This window comes from Salvia hispanica, chromosome 4, assembly GCF_023119035.1.
Source record: "Salvia hispanica cultivar TCC Black 2014 chromosome 4, UniMelb_Shisp_WGS_1.0, whole genome shotgun sequence".
Taxonomy (NCBI): Eukaryota; Viridiplantae; Streptophyta; class Magnoliopsida; order Lamiales; family Lamiaceae; genus Salvia; species Salvia hispanica.
Window position 1 is genome coordinate 29586794 of NC_062968.1, and position 22160 is coordinate 29608953.

The window sequence follows — 22160 nt, forward strand, 5'->3', positions numbered from 1 at the left end:
GCGACCTGACCATTTGGCTGACTTCACGCCGCATTGAGGAGGAGCCGAGAGAGAGAGTCTTGTTCTATTTTAATATTACTTCTTTATTGTTGCTTTCCTTTTGAGAACATTTATTTTATTTTCTTAATTATTATTGAGTCGAGCAAACTATAAGCTCCTTTCCGGGTTTTCTTTGTTGATTCTTTCCCGGATCGTAGGTCGAATCAACCCTAGGGTCCATAGTATAAAAGGCGTGTATTTTATTTCATTCTCAAGAAATAGAATATTTTTACGCTAGTTTTTTCTCTTTTATCGTTCACAAACCCTAGTTCTTCTCGTGGTTGATCGACGGGCAAGGTTCCCGCGACTTCGCGAAGGAATTAATCAACGTTAGGGAGTTTATACCTAACACTGTTCCTATAGCTAAGCATCTTCCTCTCTCTTGAACATTTCTCAATTTGTAGAATGTTGGTTGATTTCTGTCATTTTTTCTTCTCGTTTTCAGATGCAGAACTTTGATGTGGTAGCTTATCAGATATCACACTGATGAAAGAGGCAGATAATTAAAGGTGCAGTGGCTGGAGATGTTTGAGTAAGTATGAATGGTTAATAAGCTTCTAAGCTACTTGCAAATGACTCTCAATATTAAATGTTGTGTTATCCTGTGTTTCTCTTAGTGGTGAAATGTTTGTCTGGATTATCATTCTTGTTTACATTGGTTTACTCTACTTAGGGAAAGAAATTAACTTCTAAGAATAGGAGTTGGTTGCACTTCAATCATGAGACCTCAGAAACATCCAAGTTGTTATACCATGATTAGTTTGTTTGAAACGGCTAATTTGTTTGTCCTATTAATACTTTGTTATCTATTCTTTCTTGTCCAACATTGATTTTTTCAAGTAGGCTTTGCTTTGTATGTTTCTTGATTTTTCACCCTTATCTTTGGCTACGGCTGATGCCGGTTCGGCCGGTTTTCAAGAGCATGGCAAGCCCAGTTGGGTTTGAGCCTACGTCGATATGGTGCTTAGTGCTTACCGTTTATTCCACATATCAACAAAATTACCTAACTTTTAAAAGTACTATCAGATTTCATATATTTAATTCGTCTATATTCTAACATTTTACGTTTAAACTTTAGATGGGCTATTTAAATATCTATACAAAGACTATTTTTTTTTGTAAATAATAATAATAATTAGTATTACTTTATTATTTTTTCCTATGGGTGGTACAATATTCGTCCTGCTATAAATAATTGATTTCTTTTAGACACGAGGTTTAAGAAAACGGTATTTACTTAGTTAAGTGAAGAGAATAAAGTATGTGGGATGATAAACTAGGAGAAATAAAAAGAGAGTAAAGTATAAAAGATTAGATGTTTTTTTTTAATCTAAAATAGAAATCAATCACTTATAGTGGAACAACTAAAAATGAAAATCAATTATAATGCGACGGAAGGAGTATATTATATAGGCGGTCATCTAGTGCATCTGAAAATGAAAAATATTGTATTGTTAACAATTCCGATATAATTTTAGTGTTTTAATTAATATTAAAATCTGCAATGATGGAGGCAATTATCTACTTTGGTACTCCCTCCGTCCCACAACACTTTCCTTTTTAGTTTGTCTCATAAAAAATGTCACATTTCTATTTTCGGAAAAAGTTTTCTCTCACATGAATATAAAAATAATATTTTCTCTCTCCATCTAACACACAAAATAAAACCTTCTAAAATCCCGTGCCGTCCCACAAGTGTGACATCTTTTGTGGGACGGAGGGAGTACATAAATAGCAAAAAGGATGTTCCTCCATTGCTCAATAATTTTCATTTTTGAAAAATATCGTGATCATTAAGAATGGTTTCTTGCTCCCGTTAGAAAATTTGTACTCCCTCCGTCCGTGAAATGTTGTCCAGTTTTGCCATTTTAGTCCATTCATGAAAAGTTGTCCACTTTGCTTTTTTATTTTTATTTTTAGTAAATGGACTTCACTTTCCACCAACTCTTTCCGTTCACATTCTATTATAAAACTAATATATAAATGTAGGACCCTTATTCCACTAACTTTTTCAACTAACTTTTCTTCATATTTCTTAAAACTCGTGCCGAGTCAAACTTGGACAATATTTTATGGACGGAAGGAGTATCTATATATACATTATAATTCGATTTCATGAAACTCTCAGTCGGTTCAAGTAATCATGATAAAAGGATCAAACTGTTTCTTCTCAAATTTCATAAGATCTTCTTGGCTCTTGTTTGTAATGTCCAATAATGTCTTTTAATATTCACTCCGTTTCATAGTAGTGGAGACATTTCTTTTTGGCTCGCAGATTAACAAAAAAGTGTATAATGTATTAAATAAAAAGATAATAAAGTAGGATATAGACAATAAAGTAAGAGAGAGGGAAAAGTAAGTGAGAAAAAAAATGTTGACTTTTACTAAAAAAGGAAATGACTTCACTACTATGGAACGTACCAAAATACCAAAATGACTCTACTACTATGAAACGGTGGGAGTACTATTTTGTTTGAAGAGAAACACAATAAGTAATTGAGGGCAATAGTTCCTTAGAGTGTTAAATTCTCTAAATTCTGTCCCACATCGACTTGGTGATGATCCAATCTAATCTATATAAGTGTGGATAACCCTCTCCCTTATGAGGCCTTTTAAGGGGTGAGTGGCCCATTTCTAATATGGTATCAGAGCGGGCCCAAGTCGATTATGGATTTCTCTTTATTTCTTATCTACCTCACGAGTGGAATACCGATGTCCTTTCCGGCCCACATCGATGATGGTTCTCTTATCTCTAGCATTGTCTATCCACGTGATGGAAGACCGATGTCCTTTCCGGCCCACACGTGAGGGAACGTGTTAAATTCTCTAAATTCTGTCTTACATCGACTTGATGATGATCCAATCTAATCTATATAAGTAAACACCCCTTCTTTCAAACTGAGGAGTTTCATTTGATGGTCAATGCGACTTGTCAGATATATTGGGTTATATAGGATTTTCCTGTTCTATCTCCAACCGAAATATCCTTTGTTTCACCAATGAAAGAGAAATTGATCTCACATGCAACGTCTACAATGAGGATTGGGATTCCCTGCTGTGCAAAATGCCACAGCAGGGGATGCTGTGCAGATTCACATGACGAACATTTTAGTTTTTTTTTTAATGTTTGATTTTGTAATAGTATGAAAATGTGTCACGAAAAGTTGGAGTGAGAGAGAGTGCAGATAAAATTCGAAGTGTATAAGAAGATTCAAGAGAGTGGCAGAAAGATGCTGCGGATTGCACTAGAATCTGCAACTTTCTCCATACTAGAGGTATGAAATAGCAACTTCCAACCAATAATTAAGTGTTATTATCAACTTATGAAATGATCTTTGGGACGTTTATGCTATAATGTTTTGACCTTTGGGATATGCCAAAAGTAACGGACTTTTCAATGATTTTTTCATTATATTTGTGACCTAACACATACTACTTGTTAACGTATATTCAAATAAATAAATAAAAAAGGAGTGATCGCTTTCATGAATTTTGACCCGGTGCATTTAGGCTGTTTTTGTATCAAAATTTAGCATTTGGTTTGAAAAATTGTTGGCATACAATTGATATGGCCTATAAAGCTGTGGAATCCCTGCAACAAACCTTACGCATAATCCTTCTACGCGATGACGATGATCTCATCACTCCTCCTGTTAAACAACAGATTGTATCAATCCACGACAAAGCAGTTGTATTGCAGTTTAATCTCAGACGATTTCCAGATAAAGAAACAATAAGGGAGGTAGCAATTGCATCTGAAGATATTATTCAATATCTTTTCTCCCCACAATATCTATCAAATTGTAGATCCATACATCAAAGTGGCAGACAACTTCCATATCAGTTGGAGAATTTGGCTAAGAAGCTGGAGTCAACTGTTGGATATGTGATTGACTGCTGCAACAGCAACGACGTGGCTGATTCTGATCTTACTGTTAGTTCATCATCAAGATCAGCACACAAGAGTCAAGTTGAAGATTTGACGGTTGCAACGGAGCTGATTGTCAGAAATTCAAACTGGCTTAGGAGGTTATGGGGAAGAATAAAGTCAGCTGCTAGAGCATCATTAGTAGATGAAAAGCCGAGTGATTCTCCATCATTACATCCACCAGCAATTACTACAAAGAAAGATGTTGTGGTTGGTTTTGATGAAGATATGATACAGATGAGGTCCCAGCTCATTAGTCATGACAATCTCCGGCTCATTGGTCATGACAATCTAAAAGTCCTTCCTATTGTTGGAATGGCAGGAATTGGTAAGTCTGCACTTGCTAAATATATTTATGATGATCCATCTATCGCATTCCATTTTGATATTCGAGCTTGGGTCACAATATCACAAGATTATAGTATAGCAAGTATTCTCTCAAAAATATTAGCTTCACTCAAAGATGAAGTAGATCAACTCGAAGATTATAGTAAAGCAAGTATTCTCTCAAAAATACTAGCTTCGCTCAAAGATGAAGTAGATCATATTGGGAGGGATTCATTCAAAGGACACGACGTAGAGAGGCTTAAACTTAACAAACTCTTGTCAGGAAGGAGGTATCTCATAGTAATGGACGATATGTGGAGTGCAGAAGCTTGGAGGTTCGTACAGAGGCTATTTCCTAATTATCATAATGGAAGCCGGATCATATTAACCACAAGGCTAATGGATCTGGCAATTTATTATGCCAATTTTTGTAACACTTTCCCTGTTCATACAATGCGTTTCTTGGATGACGAACAAAGTTGGCGTTTGTTCAATCACAAGGTTTTCGGAAACCAAGATTGTCCACTTGATTTACGCAGTGTTGGGGAGAAGATTGTAAAAGGACGTGGAGGATTGCCCCTCTCAATTGTTACTGTGGCAGGACTTTTATCGAGGATTCCTAGAACTCCAAAGTTGTGGCAACAAATTGAAGTAAATGATGGGCAGTTGGGATCAATATTATCTTTAAGTTACAACCACTTGCCTCCACACTTGAGGAAGTGTTTCTTGTATATGGCAGCCTTCCCTCAAGATTATGACATCCATGCCTCTGAACTCATCAAACTTTGGTTAGCCGAGGGCTTTTTGGAATGTCGAAATGATACTAAAAGCATAGAAGTGGTGGCTGAAGAGTGCTTGGAGGATCTGATCAAGCAAAGCCTAGTTTTGGTCACTAGCTGGAAAATTAATGGAAAAACCAAAAGTTTTAGGCTGCATAGTGTGGTGCGGGACTTTTGTGTGAGACAGGCCGGGGAAGAGAAGTTCCTTCTTCCTGTTATGGACTACCTCCCTACTCCTATCTTAAGAAAACATTTTCTTCCACAAGTCCTCCAAAATCATCCTCGCATAAGTGTTAGTTGGCATGATTTATATCTTAGAGACTCTATGCATAGCTCATGTACCACTTCTATCATATGCATCCCACATAGAGGGTATAGGCCCATATGCTCTGTACAAAACTTTATTTCACTTAGGGTCCTTCATGTTTTACGTAGAAATGATCGTTCATATTGGGAACTAGGTCAAGTTTTTGAATTGATTTATCTTACTTACCTTGCTTCCTACATTCCTGATAGTATTGTCCCTCCAATCATAGCTAAGCTTCAGAATCTGCAGACTTTAATTATTTATAGATTTGAGGTTCGTTTGCCTGTGGAGATTTGGAGTCTGAGGCATTTGAGACATCTTATCGCCTTCTCGTTTCATCCTTTACCACTTCCCAAAGGAGCAACTCTTTGTCTGAAAAACTTACAAATGTTGTCTACGGCAACAAACTTTGTATGTAGTGAAAGGATGGTGGATATGATCCCAAACATAAAAAAGTTGGGGATATGCTACTCTGAAGTGAACTTTGATGCAAGCTATCATCTTGACAACCTCATACATTTGCTTCAACTTGAGAAGTTGAAATTGAAGATGCATGATTCATCTATGCAACATAGTTCATTTGTGCCGCATCCCTACAGTCTTAGTTTTCCTTTATCGTTGAAAAAGTTAGAATTGAGAGGCAGGTGGGTTTCTTGGAATGATATGACGATTGTTGGTTCGTTGCCAAATCTTCAAGTGTTGAAACTAAAGAACTATGCTTGCTATGGGGAACACTGGGGAACCATTCAGGGGGACTTTCGTAATTTGAAACATTTGCTCATTGATGAATCAAATCTGAAGTGTTGGACAACTGATAGCAGCCACTTTCCAAGGCTCCAGAGCCTAACTCTTCATTGTTGTCCGTACTTGGATGAGATTCCAGCTAATATTGGAGAGATTCCAACACTTCAACTGATTGAGATCGACGTTCATAACCAATCACTTTTGTATTCTGCAAAAAAAATACAAGAGAAACAACTGCAAAATTGGGGAAAAGATAACCTAAAAGTTGTTGTGAAGCATTCTTAATCCTCTTTCAAACTTGACTATGTGCTTCATAACAGGTAAAGTTTTCATTTGCAAGGTTTGACATCATTTTAAGCAACCATACTTTATAGAGTAAGCTAATCAAGAGGTTATGAAAAGGCACACACTTTGCCAATAGCTAAACATCTTCCTCTCTCTTGAGAATTTCTTAGAAAGTTAGTAGAATGTCGGTTGATTCCTGTCTTTTTTTCTTCTCGTTTTTCAGATGCAGAGCTTTGATGAGGAGCTTATCAGATATTCTACTGGTGAAAGAGGCAGAAGTAAAGGTGCAGTGGCTGGTGATGTTTGTTGAAGTATGAATCGTTGATTTTGAATATTAAATATTGTGTTAGTATTATGTTTTTCTCATAGTTCAAAAGTGTTCGTTTGGATTCACATTCTTGTTTACATTGTTTTACTGTACATGTCAGGGAAGAAATTGGATTCTAAGAATATGACTTGGTTAAATATCAATGATGAGATCACATAAACGTCCAAATTATTATATCGTGATAATCAACAAGTGATCAAAAGTTTAGCCAAAGACAGCCCATTAGGTAGTATTAATCTTTCTGTTGTCTGAACCGGCTAATCAGTTTGTCCTATTGATGCTTTGTCATCTATATTTTCTTGTTTGAACCAGCCAAACAATGATATGATGTTGGAATTATTTCGTTTTTAACCCCTTTTACACAACAACATCCTATCATTCCCATATCATACAAAACTAGAGAGACAGATACAAATTGTTTGGCTGGTATGGCTTATGAAGCTGTTAATTCGCTGCAACAAACCTTACTCCAAATCCTTCAGAGCGAAAATTATCTCGCCACTCCTGCTGTTAAACAACAGATTATATCAATCCACGACAAAGCTGTTTTGTTGCAGTTTAATCTCGAACGATTTTCAGAAAAAGAAACAATTAGGGAGGTAGCAATTGCATCTGAAGGGATCATTCAATATCTTTTCTCCCCACGATATCTATCAAATTGTACATCCGTACACACATTTGCCAGACAACTTTCATATCAATTGGAGAAATTGGCAAGAAGCTGGAGTTTACTGTTGGATATGTGGTTGACCACAGGAACAGCAACGACGTGACTGATACTGATCCTGCTGTTAGTTCATCATCGGGATCTGTACTCAAAAGTCAAGTTGAAGATCTGACGATTGCAACGAATCTAATTGTCAAAAATTCAATTGTTACTGTGGCGGGACTTTTATCCAGGATTCCTAGTACTCCTAAAATGTGGCAGCAAATTGAAGTAAATGATGGGCAGTTGGGATCAATATTATATTTGAGTTACAACCACTTGTCTCCACATTTGAGGAAGTGTTTCTTGTATATGGCAGCCTTCCCTCAAGATTACGAGATACGTGCCTCTGAAGTCATCAAACTTTGGGTTGCTGAGGGCTTTATGGAACCTCGATATACATATGAAACCATAGAAGTGGAGGCAGAGAGGTGCTTGATGGATCTGACCGGGCAAAGTCTAGTTTTGATCACTAGCCGAAATATTAAAGGCAATATAAAAAGTTGTAGGCTGCATAGTATGGTGCGGGACTTCTGTGTGAGACAGGCCGGGAAAGAGAGGTTCCTTCTTCCTGTTATGGACTACTTCCCTACTCCAATCTTAAGAAACCATTTTCTTCCACAAGTCCTCCAAAATCATCCACGCATAAGTGTTAGCTGGCATGATCTACATCTTAGAGACTCTACTCATAGCTCATGTACCACTTCTATCATATGCATCCCACAAAGAGGGTATAGGCCCAAATGCGCTGTAGAGAACTTTACTTCACTTAGGGTCCTTCATGTTTTGCGTAGAAATGATTTTCATATTGGGAACTAGGTCAAGTGTTTGGATTGATTTATCTCACTTACCTTGCTTCCAACATTCCTGATAGTATTGTCCCTCCAGTTATAGCAAAGCTTCAGAATCTGCAGACTTTAATTATTTATAGATCTGATGTTCATTTGCCAGTGGAGATTTGGAGTCTGAGGCAGTTGAGGCATCTTATCGCCTTCTCATTTCTTCCTTTACTCCTTCCTGAGGGAGTAACTCTTTTTCTACAAAACTTACAAACATTTTCTATGGGAACAAACTTTGTGTGTAGTGAAAGGATGGTGAAAGTGATCCCAAACATAAAAAAGTTGGGAAGTTGCTACTGTAATGAGAAGTTTGATGCAGGCTATCATCGTGGTAATCTTAAACAACTATATCAGCTTGAGAAGTTGAAATTGGAGATGCATAGTTCATTTGCGTCTGCATCCTATTTTTCCTATGTTTCTGAAAAAGTTAGAACTGAGTGGCAGGTGGATTTCTTGGAAAGATATGACAATTGTTGGTTCGTTGCCTCATCTTCAAGTGTTGCAACTAAAGAACTATGCTTGCCATGGGGAACTCTGGGAAACCATTGACATGGAATTTCATAAGTTAATGCTTCTGCTTATTGATGAATCAAATCTGAAGCATTGGAAAACTAGAAGTAGCCACTTTCCGAGGCTCAAGTGCCTAATGCTTCATCGTTGTCATAACTTAGATGCGATTCCACGTGATATTAGAAACATAGTATCATTCTTAAACCAATGTGTTGACATTCTCAAAGCACTATGTTGATATTTCCAAAATAGTATATTGACATTTTCATCCAAAACCCTAGTTTAGTACTTTTTTTTTTATCTTTTTCGATTTTATTAATAAAAACGAAAATTACACGTGGCAAATTTTAGACCACTAAATTTTTAAAATCCTATGTTCTTAAATTAGTTGTAGTTAGCAACTTAAGAGTGAGTTAGCAATTGATCACTCTCCTACATACTTATATGTATGTATATGCGTATTTTGAAATCCTTACAGAATCACGACTGTTTAGGGTTGAAGAGACGGAAGAGGGGCGGCGAATAGTGGAAGCGCCGTGAAGGAGGGTGGAGACGGGTCTGGAGTAGGGGAAAGAGTCGACGAAAGGCGATGAAGAGCAGAGGCGCCGTGGAGGGGAGAGGAAAAGCAGGCTTGGAATAAAAATGGCGGGTGGTTTGGGAGTGAAACGGTGCTGATTTTTTAGAAATTAGGTAAAATCATTGAGGGGGTAATTTAAGCAATTGATAAATATTTAGAGAAAAATAGTAGTATTAAAAAATAACTGAAAAAAGATTAAAAAAAATTAGAAATCCCTTATTCTGAAAAATACGCATGTCACGATCCCAAATTACGAAATATCAACCAAATTAATCTCCTTTTCCAAAATCACTTACGCGTGGAGGAATAACGAACAATTTACTCTTTCCCGGGCGAATAAGATTTGGTTTCCTTTATGAAGCTCTAGCTTAGTGAAGTGCACAGTTCTTTGTCCTCGATGGTTTCGCATGTGAAATTGGAGTGTATCCAACTGATCAAGAAGAGATTCTCGACCCAGCTGAGTCGTTGATACGACGACCGAGACCTGACTTCAAACAAATTTCCTCAACCCACTTCTACTGATTAGTATAGCGGAGGTAAGGGTCGAATCCCACGAGGATGGACACGTTTAGATAACTGTGGTGACTTTCCTGGGTGTTTGGTTAGCTACCACGCTTGGGTTGAGATTTTACCTAGACAGAAATAAGGTAGTACTCTACCGACTAGTAGGCGAAAAATAACAGACATGTGGGAGTGTTCGTGAAAATAGGGGACAAGGTGCATCAGAGACATATGGAAAGTAGACAGTTACTAAAAGAGGAAAGTTAGACAACAAGGTGTATCTGATGGTTTGGGGCTTTCTGACGAGTCTGGATAGTACCTCTGAAAAGTAGGGAACAAAAGTAAAAAGTAACTTAAAAGCAAAAGTGGTCCAAATTTAAATTTAAAATATATTATACTTGGCATTATATTAATCACAAGATCTTCTAATCTAATGGTTGAAAATTGATCTCAATTTGGGATTGGTAATTAGTTAGCAATTGATTACATCCCATGATTTATATACTATATTGACATTTGTTGCTGTACGAAAAAATTGAATTTTTTTGCAAATTTTTTCAAATTTTGACATCGGAATATATGCAAGTGAGATCTCGTTAAAATTCTTATGAAATTATCTTTAATTTGATATATATTGTGCGAAAATATAATTAAAATCGAGAAAGTTATATGTGATATTTTTCAAAAGTGAGTTACAACTAATTTGTTGTAAATTGACCTTAATACCATTATTGACTTTTTTTTATCGTATTGACATTACGGAGCTGATGATCTAGGCCCTTGATTTGAATATCTAAGAGCTATTATTTAATTATAGTTAATAATTAAGTATTGACTTGGCAATATAACACTCTCCTCCTACGTACGTGAATACAACATATTCTTTTGTTTCGTTGCATATGCAATGTACATGCATACATATTTTTTGTTTGTCGTCCTGCATTGATGTTTTGAAATCACTTTGCTCTTCTATATAATTTGTTCCACATCTACACAATCTTGTTTTTCCTCCGTCACTGATAAAGTTAGAATTGATTGGCGGATGGATTTCTTGGAACGATATGACGATTGTTGGTTCATTGCCTAATCTTAAAGTGTTGAAACTAAAGAGCCAGGCTTGCTTTGGGGAAGACTGGGAAACCATTGAGGGGGAATTCGATAATTTGATGACTCTTCTTATTGATGAATCAAATCTGAAGTGCTGGACGACCAAAGGTAGCCACTTTCCGAGGCTCCAGTGCCTAAAGCTTCATCGTTGTCCATATTTGGTTGAGATTCCATATAATATTGGAGAGATCCCAACACTCAACTGATTGAGATCGATAATCATAACCAATCTCTTTCATACTCGGCTAAAATAATACAAGAGGTACAACGAGAAAGTTGGGGAAATGAAGACCTAAAAGTTATTGTGAAGCGTTCTTGATCCTCTTTTGAATTTGACTGTATGCTTCAAATTAGGTAAAGAAATCATACAAGTTGCAAGGTATGGAATCATTTGTAGCAACCATACTTCAAAAAAATCAGTAAGCTGGTTAAGAGGTTATGAAACGGCACACACTCTGATTCCTGTCATTTTCACTTGGGCTTTTTCAGATACAGATCTTTGATGTATACTACTGACGAAAGAGGCAGAGAACTAAAGGTGCAATGGTTGGCGATGTTTCTTTAATTATGAATGGTTGATAAACTCCTACTTGTTTGCAAGCTAGTTTAAATCACTGTGAATGATAAATATTGTGTTATCATGTATTTTCATAATTCAATGTTTGTTTGGTTACACATTCTTGTTTACATTGTTTAACTGAGGGAAGAAATTGCATTCTAAGAATACGATTTGGTTGAATATCAATGATGAGACCACAGAAACGTCCAATATATTATATCATGATCATCAGCTACTGATGAAAATTTTAGCCAAAATCAAACCATTAGGTTGTGCATAGATTTCGCAAGATTGTACGATGAATACATAAGGAAAACAAATTTTGAAACTGCATTATTTTGAACAAGCTTGGGGTGAGCTTAGTATAGATATGGTGCTTGCCAATCGCTTCAAATTCTTCTTTGTGAAAGCCCATTGATATATTTCTTGACTAACATAGGCTGCTATTGTTAATGTGCTTGAACAAGTTTGTATAAACATCTGAGAGCATTTAAAGGCAAATGAGTGATAGTATAAGAGTGGAAAGGAACATTTAGAAAATATGATTATCATGATGAAAACTGAGAAATTTCATAGTTGCAAATTTTTACTGATTGCTTTTATCTTCTTAGCTCTTTGTAGAAGAGCCCATCTGAGAATATCAATCTTTTTTTCAAGATTCTGCTTTTTTCACCTGCTGTTTATTACCAGAAGCAGGGGCCACATGGCACAGAATGGAAAGCCAGAGGCCTTCAAAGTTGTGGCCAAATGCAGGTGAAATCCGCATCAAGAAACTGCACCACTGAGCTCAGATGAAAGCGTCTCTCTGCAGAAGCTGGGAGTGAATGGATGCTCTGGTGAGTGGATGTACATGAACATTTATGAACATGGACTTGGTTCATGGTTCTTGAAAAGCCTCCTATAATGTAGGCTCACCATTCTACGAACAAGGCCGTGGCACGCTGCCTCCCCCATGGATCTTGCACTCCTCCTTCATAAATGATGACATTTTGCTCTAGAAATTTTGCAGCAAGTGTTCGAGTATTGTGGTGTTTTATCATCAACTAGGAAGAAGAATCATATATGTTTGGCGCCAAAAATTAACTGTAGTCTACTTTGGCTTTATCTAGAGTGCCTCCATCTCCGGCGGGCCCTATATATTTACATTTCTCCACCTAACACCACTCAACTTAATTTTATACTGTTAAACAACAGATTATATCAATCCTTATGGCTTATGAAGCTTTGGATGTTGGAATAATTGAATGAACAATTACATAAAACTCTCTATGATGATTAACCGAGAACGACGGAGAAGGAGCATAAACCGTAGATATGCAGCCTAGTGACAAAATTTCACAGTCATATTCATTAACTAGATGCCCCAAAACAAGTTACGAATTCTGTTATCATGTCAGAAGTAGCTACAAGTGTTTGCTCAACACTTCTCCACGAAATGGCTCTACGGCCAACAGAAACACGCGTAACCTAAAATGGATCCTTTGCGTATTGGCATCTAACAAAATCAGAATCAAATGCCTAAAGATCTCTCCAAATGATCCGATTTTTCCGTATGTGAGCATGTAATGCTTAGTTCTCTATAAATATCTCATAACCCATTTCGCTCTTCCTAATGATCTATATCGGGTTATTGAAATATCTATCTTCCCAACATATAAACAATTAAAACCAAATTGGGTCTAATACACACTTGAGCACACATTAGGCTCCCAATGAGCCAAAGCATATGGAACCTTACTGCATTTTCTAAATCTGCCAAGATTTATCTTAGGACCACTGAATGAGACTAGGTTTGTCTCCTTTAGTCATAGGGGTATTTCTTTATTTGCAATTTTGCATCTCAAATACTTTAGGCACCTTTTCACTATATCCCTTCTGTGACAATCGAAAATTATTTCTTTCGATTTCAAATACAAAAGAAGATGCATTTGCTCCCACTGAACTTGTGATACACACAACCATCAATAGCATTCTTTCTTATTCCAAAAGAATTACTTCATAAAATTTGTGGTACCATTGACGAGAGTCTTAATTGAGGTTGTTGAGATTGACTTTAAATGATATCATCCGCATGAGATTGAATGTTTACAACAATATCATCTTGAGGTTCTTGATATGCTTCTTCTTCAATGATAGTAATTGATACCTGATCATTGTCAGAAGCAGTAGTAGGTGTCTATACAGACTCCTCCTCAAAAGTAATGCTCCTTAACACATTCTTCCCCCAAATACAACATCCTCAAGGAATACTATATTTCTCATCCCAAAATTAGTTCCTTTTGTGAGATCATAAAATTAAAAAACCCCTAAATTTTCTCTAGAAGACCAAAGTGAGAATATATGCTACAACTTTTAATGCCTCTCCCTAAAGCGAATGCGACAAGGAAGAATGATAAATCATACTCCTTCACATATCTGTAAGAGTTTTATTTCGTCTTTTAGCTACACCACTCATGCAAGGCGATCCCGTCATGGTGTACAAAAGGACGATCCCACACTCTTCAAAATAGAAGGCAAAAGGTCTTTGACATTGTTCACCTGGGCAGTCATTTCTGTCGTAGTATTCGCAACAACAACCAGATTTGACTTTCTTAATGCCTTTGTTGAGTTGGAGCTCAACATCAGCCCTGAATATTTTGAACTTGTCTAAAGCTCCAGACTTTTAATAGATTAAATGTAGGTGCCCAAAACAAGAATATTCGCCTAAGAATGATATAAAATATTGTTGATCATTCCAAGAAACCGAAGTGAATGAACCACAAATGTCTGTATATATCAATTCTAAAATTTATATCTCTATTGGCACCTAAACTTTATGGTATCTAGATTAAATGTAGGTGCCCAAAACAAGAATATTCGCCTATGAATGATATAAAATATTGTTGATCATTCCAAGAAACCGAAGTGAATGAACCACAAATGTCTGTATATATCAATTCTAAAATTTATATCTCTATTGGCACCTAATTTCTTAAGTTTGGTCTGCTTTCATTCGATACATTGAACACACAAATCATGTTTTGAAAAGATAAGTGTATTCAACACAACATCTGACACAAGTCTCACAATCCTTTATTTTGAGATATAACCAAAACACTTGTGTCATAAATTAACCAAATTTTCATTATTTAATTTGCTTAGTCCCTTTTGATTCAACATTTAAAGCTTCTGAATATGAAGTAACATAATCGAGCATACAAAGATTGTTATATGCACTTAAGAAATAGTGCCCACAATACTAGAATTATTTGAAGGAAGAACTTTACTATTTCTGAATGAATAAGAGAAACCAAATTTGTCCAAAGCAGAAATAGAAACAAATTTTGTCTAAAAGACAGTACAATAAAGTGTCTTTCAAAACCAAATAATTCCAGTCTTTAATAACAATCTACAATGCCAATAGTCTATACTTCCACCGATTTGTCTTATCCCACATAGATGTATCTTTCACCATCAATTGACTTTCGGTAGCTCAGACAACCTTGCATTGATAACCTTATGTGAGCAGTAGCACCAGAAACTACCCACCAAAATATCATTAGGGACTGAAGCCAAATTAACTTCAGAACAGACCAAACAAGAATTGTAACTTCCTTTGTACGTCATGCGTGATATTTGTCACAATTCTTCTTTTTATATTCATGTCTACCACAAAAGAAACAACTATCATTGTCCCTTATGTTGTTACCTTTGTGATGAACCCTTATCCATAGCAGCATTCTCAATACACTTTTTCTTAATGCCCTTTACTTTATTTCTTGAGATACTGACCAGATGTGCAACACCAAATGCGCAAACAAGTCTTTAGAATTCAAGCTTAAGTGAAGCAACGTGAGACATTTTCATAATGTGCTCCCTTATGTTGCCCTTGCCCTTATACTTTATTGAGATCAAGCACGCTTGTCTCAACCTTATCGTTTTTCACAAAACGTTCCTTAATTTTGGCAAGGTATTCACTGGCCTTAGTGATATACTCAGATGCAGTGCCTTGAAAGGCTTCTGGGATGCTAAACCCAATGATCAGTAGACTTACACGATTCGAGTATTCCTACTTCTCGTAGTTTCTCCTTTGATAAGAAGTACTATTGTCCGTAGGAGAAGTAGGTTATTCAATCCTTAGCGCGTAATCTAGATCCATGCAATCCAGAGCAATCAAAATATAATCTTTGTAATCCTTAAATTTTGACTCATTCAATACTAACATATTGTTCATGTTGGAAGAAACTGCAGAAGCAGACATCACAATTGAATAGAGAACAAAACCAAATTAATTGTCATGCTCACATCATAAAATTCAAATAAAATGGTAGCATCTCGAGGTACCGGCACAACATTCAAATCAAGTCTGTGGACAGTAATATGAACTTGCTAGTGGCAACCTTTTGCAGTAATCAAATACTGACAATAAGATCATGTCAAGCAATGTCCACCTGTGGGCTTCACATTTACTCAAACGAAAACTGGATAATCATCACATATTTATCACCACAGGTATGTGTGTATCTCGTGCCAAATATTAATCTTCCCGTGGGCCGACTAATATCCGCATTAAAATACACACATACTTACCGTCCTAACATTCGCAGTAAAGAAGTCTAGACAAGAGAGGTTACTGTTGCAACGTCTTATTTCGACTAATCTATTTGAACATTAGTAAACTATATCGAGGTACCGAGCACAACATTCACAATAAGTCCATTGACAGTAATGTGAATTTGTAAGTGGTATTCTCTTTATAATGATCAAACACTGACAATAAGATCATGTTAAGCAGTGTCCACCTATGGGCATCACACATTACTTACACGAAAACTAAATAATTGTCACGTATTTATCACTAAAGGTATGTGTGTATCTCGTGCCAAATATTAATCTTCCTGTGGGCCGACTAATATTCGCATTAAAATACACACACATCAATAAAGGAACATGAGATGCACCAAAATGATTGAATTTAAAATTTTAAAACTGAATACAAACGCTTGCAAGCAAGTCGTTGTTAACTGTCTGGAATATAGTGGCTAGCCAACGAGTCACTGGGTTCGCATACCTTGCGAACTCAGCAAGTCGCTAAATCCTGACGGCCAGCCCTATAGTTCCCCAGCAAATCGCAAATTGCTGACTCCTAATGGGATTTCATAAAATTTTTCCAAATCCGATTTTCACTAAAATCGACAAAATATCCGAATTTTGATGTTCCCAAGATCGTAAGCGACGAACATAAACACATCCAAAAGCAACATCAAAACAACCAAAAAATCCATAAAACACAAACTCTAAACTTTATGAATTCACATAGCAAATAAGAACATAAATCTTAATCTCCCCTTATGAGATTTGCAGTTTACAAGTTACAGACACTTTTGACCAAACATCCGTAAGCAGAATTTTTTTTAATTTTTCAGTTCATCCAAGGCGATATGTATACGTGGATATAACAACAAAAAACTGAAATATCCTTCCTAAACCAAAAGACTAGATTTACGCATACATGAACTTAACCAAGAATCTGAACATGTAATTCCTAATTCTCAACCAAGACCACCAAAATTTGCAAATTCTCAACATAAACTGAAGTACGTAGCACACAAGTAATAACCAATTCGTAAACCAAATTAGACTTACCTTACGCCGTGTACATGAATTGAAATATCAATTCCTAAACCAAAGAAGTCAATTATGCAAAACATGTTTATACAACAAGGTCAATCATGCAATCTCGGTAAGTGTGCATAAACATTCATAATTAGAACTCTTTAAAATATGAATTGAAATAAGAAGAATCAATTCTAGTACACCGAAAACAGATTCCACAACCACCGAAACATTGATTCAAAATATTATAAACAATTCCTTTTGTTTATAAACAATTAATTTAAACGGCGGCTATAAATATTCTTTAAGAATAAAACCCCAATATCAAGAAAACTAATTCCTTGAATTTCAAAATACAATCAAATTATAAACCTAATATCCTTTTCCCAATTCTCAGATAATCATCAATAGAGTGGCTCTGATACCACTTGTTGGAATAATTGAATGAACAATTACATAAAGCTCTCTATGATGATTAACCGAGAACGACGGAGAAGGAGCATAAACCGTAGAGCGGAAGCGTACCTTGATTCATAATGAATTGAACAGCGGAATTGCTTTGCAGCGGCTATGGATCTTCCAAACGATCAGAGACATTCTTTGCAATAGTCTGCATGCAGAGACATTCTTTGCAATAGTCTGCCGAGAGAATACAGAGATATTGAATGTTCTTCTGACGTCTGGAGGACCATAATCCTAGCTTATATTTATATTAAATATAAACCCCTTTATTTTCTATTCGGTCCCTCATTAAATAGAAAATCACTTTATGGTATCTACACTTATTTCCATAACAATTAAATACACTTTAGCCCAAACTTTAATCTTTATTGGATCACTTTAATTGGACAACTGAAAGATAGCCATACACATTAAATTAGTCATGTGGAAGCCCAAATTTCTAACATTGGATTCCTGCAACAAACATTACTCCAGATCCTTAAACGCCACAATCACCCCACCGCTCGTCCTGTTAAACAACAGATTATATCAATCCACGACAAAGCTGTTTTGTATTCCTGCAGTTTAATCTCACAAAAAGATCATTCAATATCTTTTCTCCCCAAAAAAATCTAGGCCCAACTTTCAGACCTTCAGATCAGTTGGGGGATTAGCTGAGGAGCTCGACTCAACTATCGGAGATGTGGTTCACTACTGCAACAGCAAGTTGTTCGGCAATGAAGTGATTCTCATGCTAAGATCGATTTTGAAGAACCTGTGGTTGCATCGGAGCTGATTGTCATAAATTCAAACCGGTTGAGGAGATTAGCCGAGAAAATAATGTCAAACCGAGAATTACCAGATGAAGATCCAAGTGATTCACCATCAATCTCTCCTCCCTCGAGCAATGATGTTGTGGTTGGTTTTGATGAAGACATAGTACAAATGATGGACCGGCTAACTTACCAATTTTCCTACCTACAAATCCTCCCTATTGTTGGAATGGGAGGCATTGGTAAGTCCAAACTTGCTAAATCTATTTATCATAATCCATTCATCATAAAGCATTTTGATATTCGAGCTTGGGTCACAATATCACAAGATTATTGTATAGCAAGTATTCTCTCCAAATTACTAGCTTCAGTAAAAGGAAAAGATGATCGAGGTGGAAGGGATTCGTTGAAAGGAATTGAACAAGTGAAGGTTGAAATATACCAAATCTTATGTGGGAGGAGGTTTCTCATAGTACTGGATGACGTGTGGAGTGTAAAAGCATGGTATCAAGTACAGATACTATTTCCTGAGAATCGTAATGGGAGCCGGATCATATTAACCACAAGGCTAATGGATGTGGCTACTTATACTGCCCCTCTCAGCCCCATTCATATGATGCGTTTCTTGGATGACAAACAAAGTTGGCGTTTGTTTCAACACAAGGTTTTCGGAAATCAAGATTGTCCTCTTGAGCTACAAAGTGTTGGGGAAAAAATTGTAAAAGGATGTGGAGGATTGCCCCTCTCAATCGTTACTGTGGCAAGACTTCTGTCCGGGATTCCTAGAACTCCAAAGATGTGGCTGCAAATTGAGAGAAATGATGGGCAGTTGGAAACAGTATTATCTTTTAGTTACTACCACTTGCCTCCACATTTGAGGGAGTGTTTCTTGTATATGGCAGGCTTCCCTGAAAATTATGAGATCCGTGTCTCTGAACTCATCAGACTTTGGGTAGCTGAGGGCTTTTTGAAACGTCAAAATGAATCTAAAAGCATAGAAATGGCGGCAAAGGAGTGCCTGGAGGATCTGATCAAGCAAAGTCTAGTTTTGGTCACTAGCCGAAAAAGTGATGGCAGAACCAAAACTTGCAGGTTGCATAGCATGGTGCGGGACTTTTGTATGAGACAGGCCGGGCAAGAGAAATTCCTTCTTCCTGTTATGGACTACTTCCCTAATCCTATTTTAAGAAGGCATTTTCTTCCACAAGTCCTCCAAAATCACCTCCGTGTAAGTGTTAGTTTGTTTGATCTACATCTTAAAGACTATACGCATAGCTTATGCACCACTTCTATTATATGCATCCCGCACAGAGGGTATAGGCCCAAGGACTCTGTACAGAACTTTACCTCACTTAGGGTACTTCACGTTTTACGTAGAAATGATCATTCATATTGGGAGCTAGGTCAAGTGTTTGATTTGATTGATCTCACTTACCTTGCTTCCAACATTCCGGAGAGTATTGTCCCTCCAACTATAGCAAAGCTTCAGAATCTGCAGACTTTAATTATTTATAGATCTGATGTTCATTTGCCTGAGGAAATTTGGAGTCTGAGGCAGTTGAGGCATCTCATTGCCTTCTCATTTCAACCTTTACCCCTTCCCAAAAGAGAAAATCTTTCTTTAGGAAACTTGCAAACGCTTTCAATGGCAACAAACTTTGTGTGTAGTGAAAAGATTGTGGAAATGATTCCCAACATAAAAAAGTTGGAAATATGTTACTATGAAGACAAGTTTGGTGAGGGTTATCGTATTGACAATCTTATGCATTTGCTTCGACTTGAGAAGCTGAAATTAGAGATGCATTGTTCATTTGTGCCTTGTCTAAATCCTATATTTCCTCTGTCCCTGAAAAAGTTAGAATTGAGTGGCGGGTGGATTTCTTGGAGAGATATGACAATTGTTGGTTCGTTGCCAAATCTTCAAGTGTTGAAACTAAAGAAGTATGCTTGCTATGGGGAACAATGGGAAACCACTGAGGGGGAATTTCGTATGTTGAGACATCTGCTTATTAATGAATCAAATCTCAAGTGTTGGACAACTGAATATAGCCACTTTCCAAGGCTCCGGTGCCTAATGCTTCGTCGGTGTGCATACTTGGATGAGATTCCAATTGATATTGTAGAGATTCCGACACTTGTACTGATTGATATCGATGATCATAACCCATCCCTTTTGTACTCGGCAAAAATTATACAAGAGGAGCAATGGATGACCTAAAAGTTGTTGTGAAGCGTTCTTGATCTTCGTTCAAACTTGACTGTGTGCTTCATATCAGGTAAAGAATTCATAAAAGCAACCATACTTCATATAAATAAGATTATTAAGCTGAATAAGAGGTTATGAACTTTGCCAATAGCTAAGCATCTCTCTGTTTTGAACATTTGTCACTGTAGAATGTCGGTTGATTCCTATATTAGTTGATTGTTTGAATTAAAATTTATGCTGAATTAAGACAGGGTACTTACTTTGAAGTTTGAAACGTTCAGTTTTGAAGTTTTTGTTCATACAGAGATTACTAGCTTGCCCCACTCAAATTGTGTTTGTTCTTAAAGTTAACAAATGAGAAACAGAAATCATCACTTTTCCATTTGGCAAGTATCTGTGATATCTGCAGAGTAGCTCTGAACATAAAATTTCTGGCGATGTCCAAGTAACACAATCTCCAATTTTTTTAATAATTACTGATATTTCAAGCTAAATTGTTGCATGATCTAATGATTATTCATATCATCATAGCAGGTACTATAATGCACTATTTCATTTGTTGCAATTTAGGTTTTATATTTTTTTCCTCCTAGAAACATTTCTAGTCTAACTATCATGTGTGCATTTACATTCCCTATATTTTGACCCATTTTGTGTTTGTATAAGCACAACTGCATAGGTCGGGATTAGCTGTTTGCATCCTCGAAACTTTTTGCTTAACTTAGTTATTTAGTTTTCTCGTCTTTGCACTTGCTTGCAGATGATGCATCCTGCTATCAGGTAAAAGGATCAATAAGCTTTTATAGTAGGTGAGGGGAAAAACGAATAAATTGGTTGAATTTTTAGTTGGTGGTATGAGTAGGATTGTTTTGATATATATCAACATAGTGTATTAAAAATATCAACACAATGGAGTAAAATATTTCAACATACTTACACGAAAACGTCAACACTGTTCTATTGATATTGTACATGCATTGTATCGAAATTTTTTTCATGCATTTATTGATATAAAATCTGTTAATTAACATATACGAAAATTAAAATAAAAATTATAAAAGTTCTATCACCCAATAATCATCGGAACATATGCAATTGAAAATCTGCTAATTAACATATAGTACTAAACTTGAAATAAAATTTATCAAAATTAGACAATTCGTCCTCTGCTGGGATGTACTATTAAACCTAAATTGGGGTTATCTGCTAAAAACTATGGTAGAGCGGTTTATGAATGTCTTCGCGGTGGACTTGATTTTACCAAAGATGATGAGAACGTGAACTCCCAGCCATTTATGCGTTGGAGAGACCGCTTCTTATTTTGTGCCGAAGCAATTTATAAATCACAGGCTGAAACAGGTGAAATCAAAGGGCATTACTTGAACAAATATGCAGTATTTACAGACAAAAGTATTCGGTTATTGGGAAAAAATCAATATACTTCTAATGTCGAATCAGGATCAACTAGGACAGAACTAAAACATTGGGTCGAACTCTTCTTTGGTGTCAAGGTAATAGCTATGAATAGTCATCGACTTCCAGGAAAGGGTAGAAGAATGGGACCCATTATGGGACATACGATGCATTACAGACGTATGATTTTAAAGTT

General features: G+C 36.4%; 3 protein-coding genes across 3 annotated transcripts in view; all 3 read left to right on the plus strand.

Annotated features, from left to right (window-relative positions):
- The window catches only part of LOC125185163 (putative late blight resistance protein homolog R1B-16), an 8684-nt gene extending 8036 nt beyond the window's left edge, over positions 1-648 (plus strand). Inside the window, exon 2 of the mRNA XM_048081658.1 lies at positions 485-648. The gene's annotated coding sequence lies outside the window, so the exon portion shown is untranslated. The remainder of the gene's footprint in view (positions 1-484) is intronic.
- Positions 649-3601: 2953 nt separating this feature from the next.
- On the plus strand, positions 3602-6843 carry LOC125224251 (putative late blight resistance protein homolog R1B-16). Its single transcript, XM_048127618.1, has 2 exons — positions 3602-6444; positions 6633-6843. Exon 1 carries the CDS (start codon positions 3608-3610, stop codon positions 6407-6409), a length of 2802 nt encoding a protein of 933 aa, XP_047983575.1. The 5' UTR covers positions 3602-3607; the 3' UTR covers positions 6410-6444; positions 6633-6843.
- Positions 6844-18109: 11266 nt separating this feature from the next.
- Positions 18110-21407, plus strand: LOC125224505 (putative late blight resistance protein homolog R1B-16). The gene is made up of 2 exons (XM_048127914.1): positions 18110-20621; positions 21312-21407. The coding sequence occupies exon 1, from the start codon at positions 18413-18415 to the stop codon at positions 20561-20563; it is 2151 nt and encodes a 716-aa protein (XP_047983871.1). The 5' UTR covers positions 18110-18412; the 3' UTR covers positions 20564-20621; positions 21312-21407.
- The last annotated feature ends 753 nt before the right edge of the window (positions 21408-22160 follow it).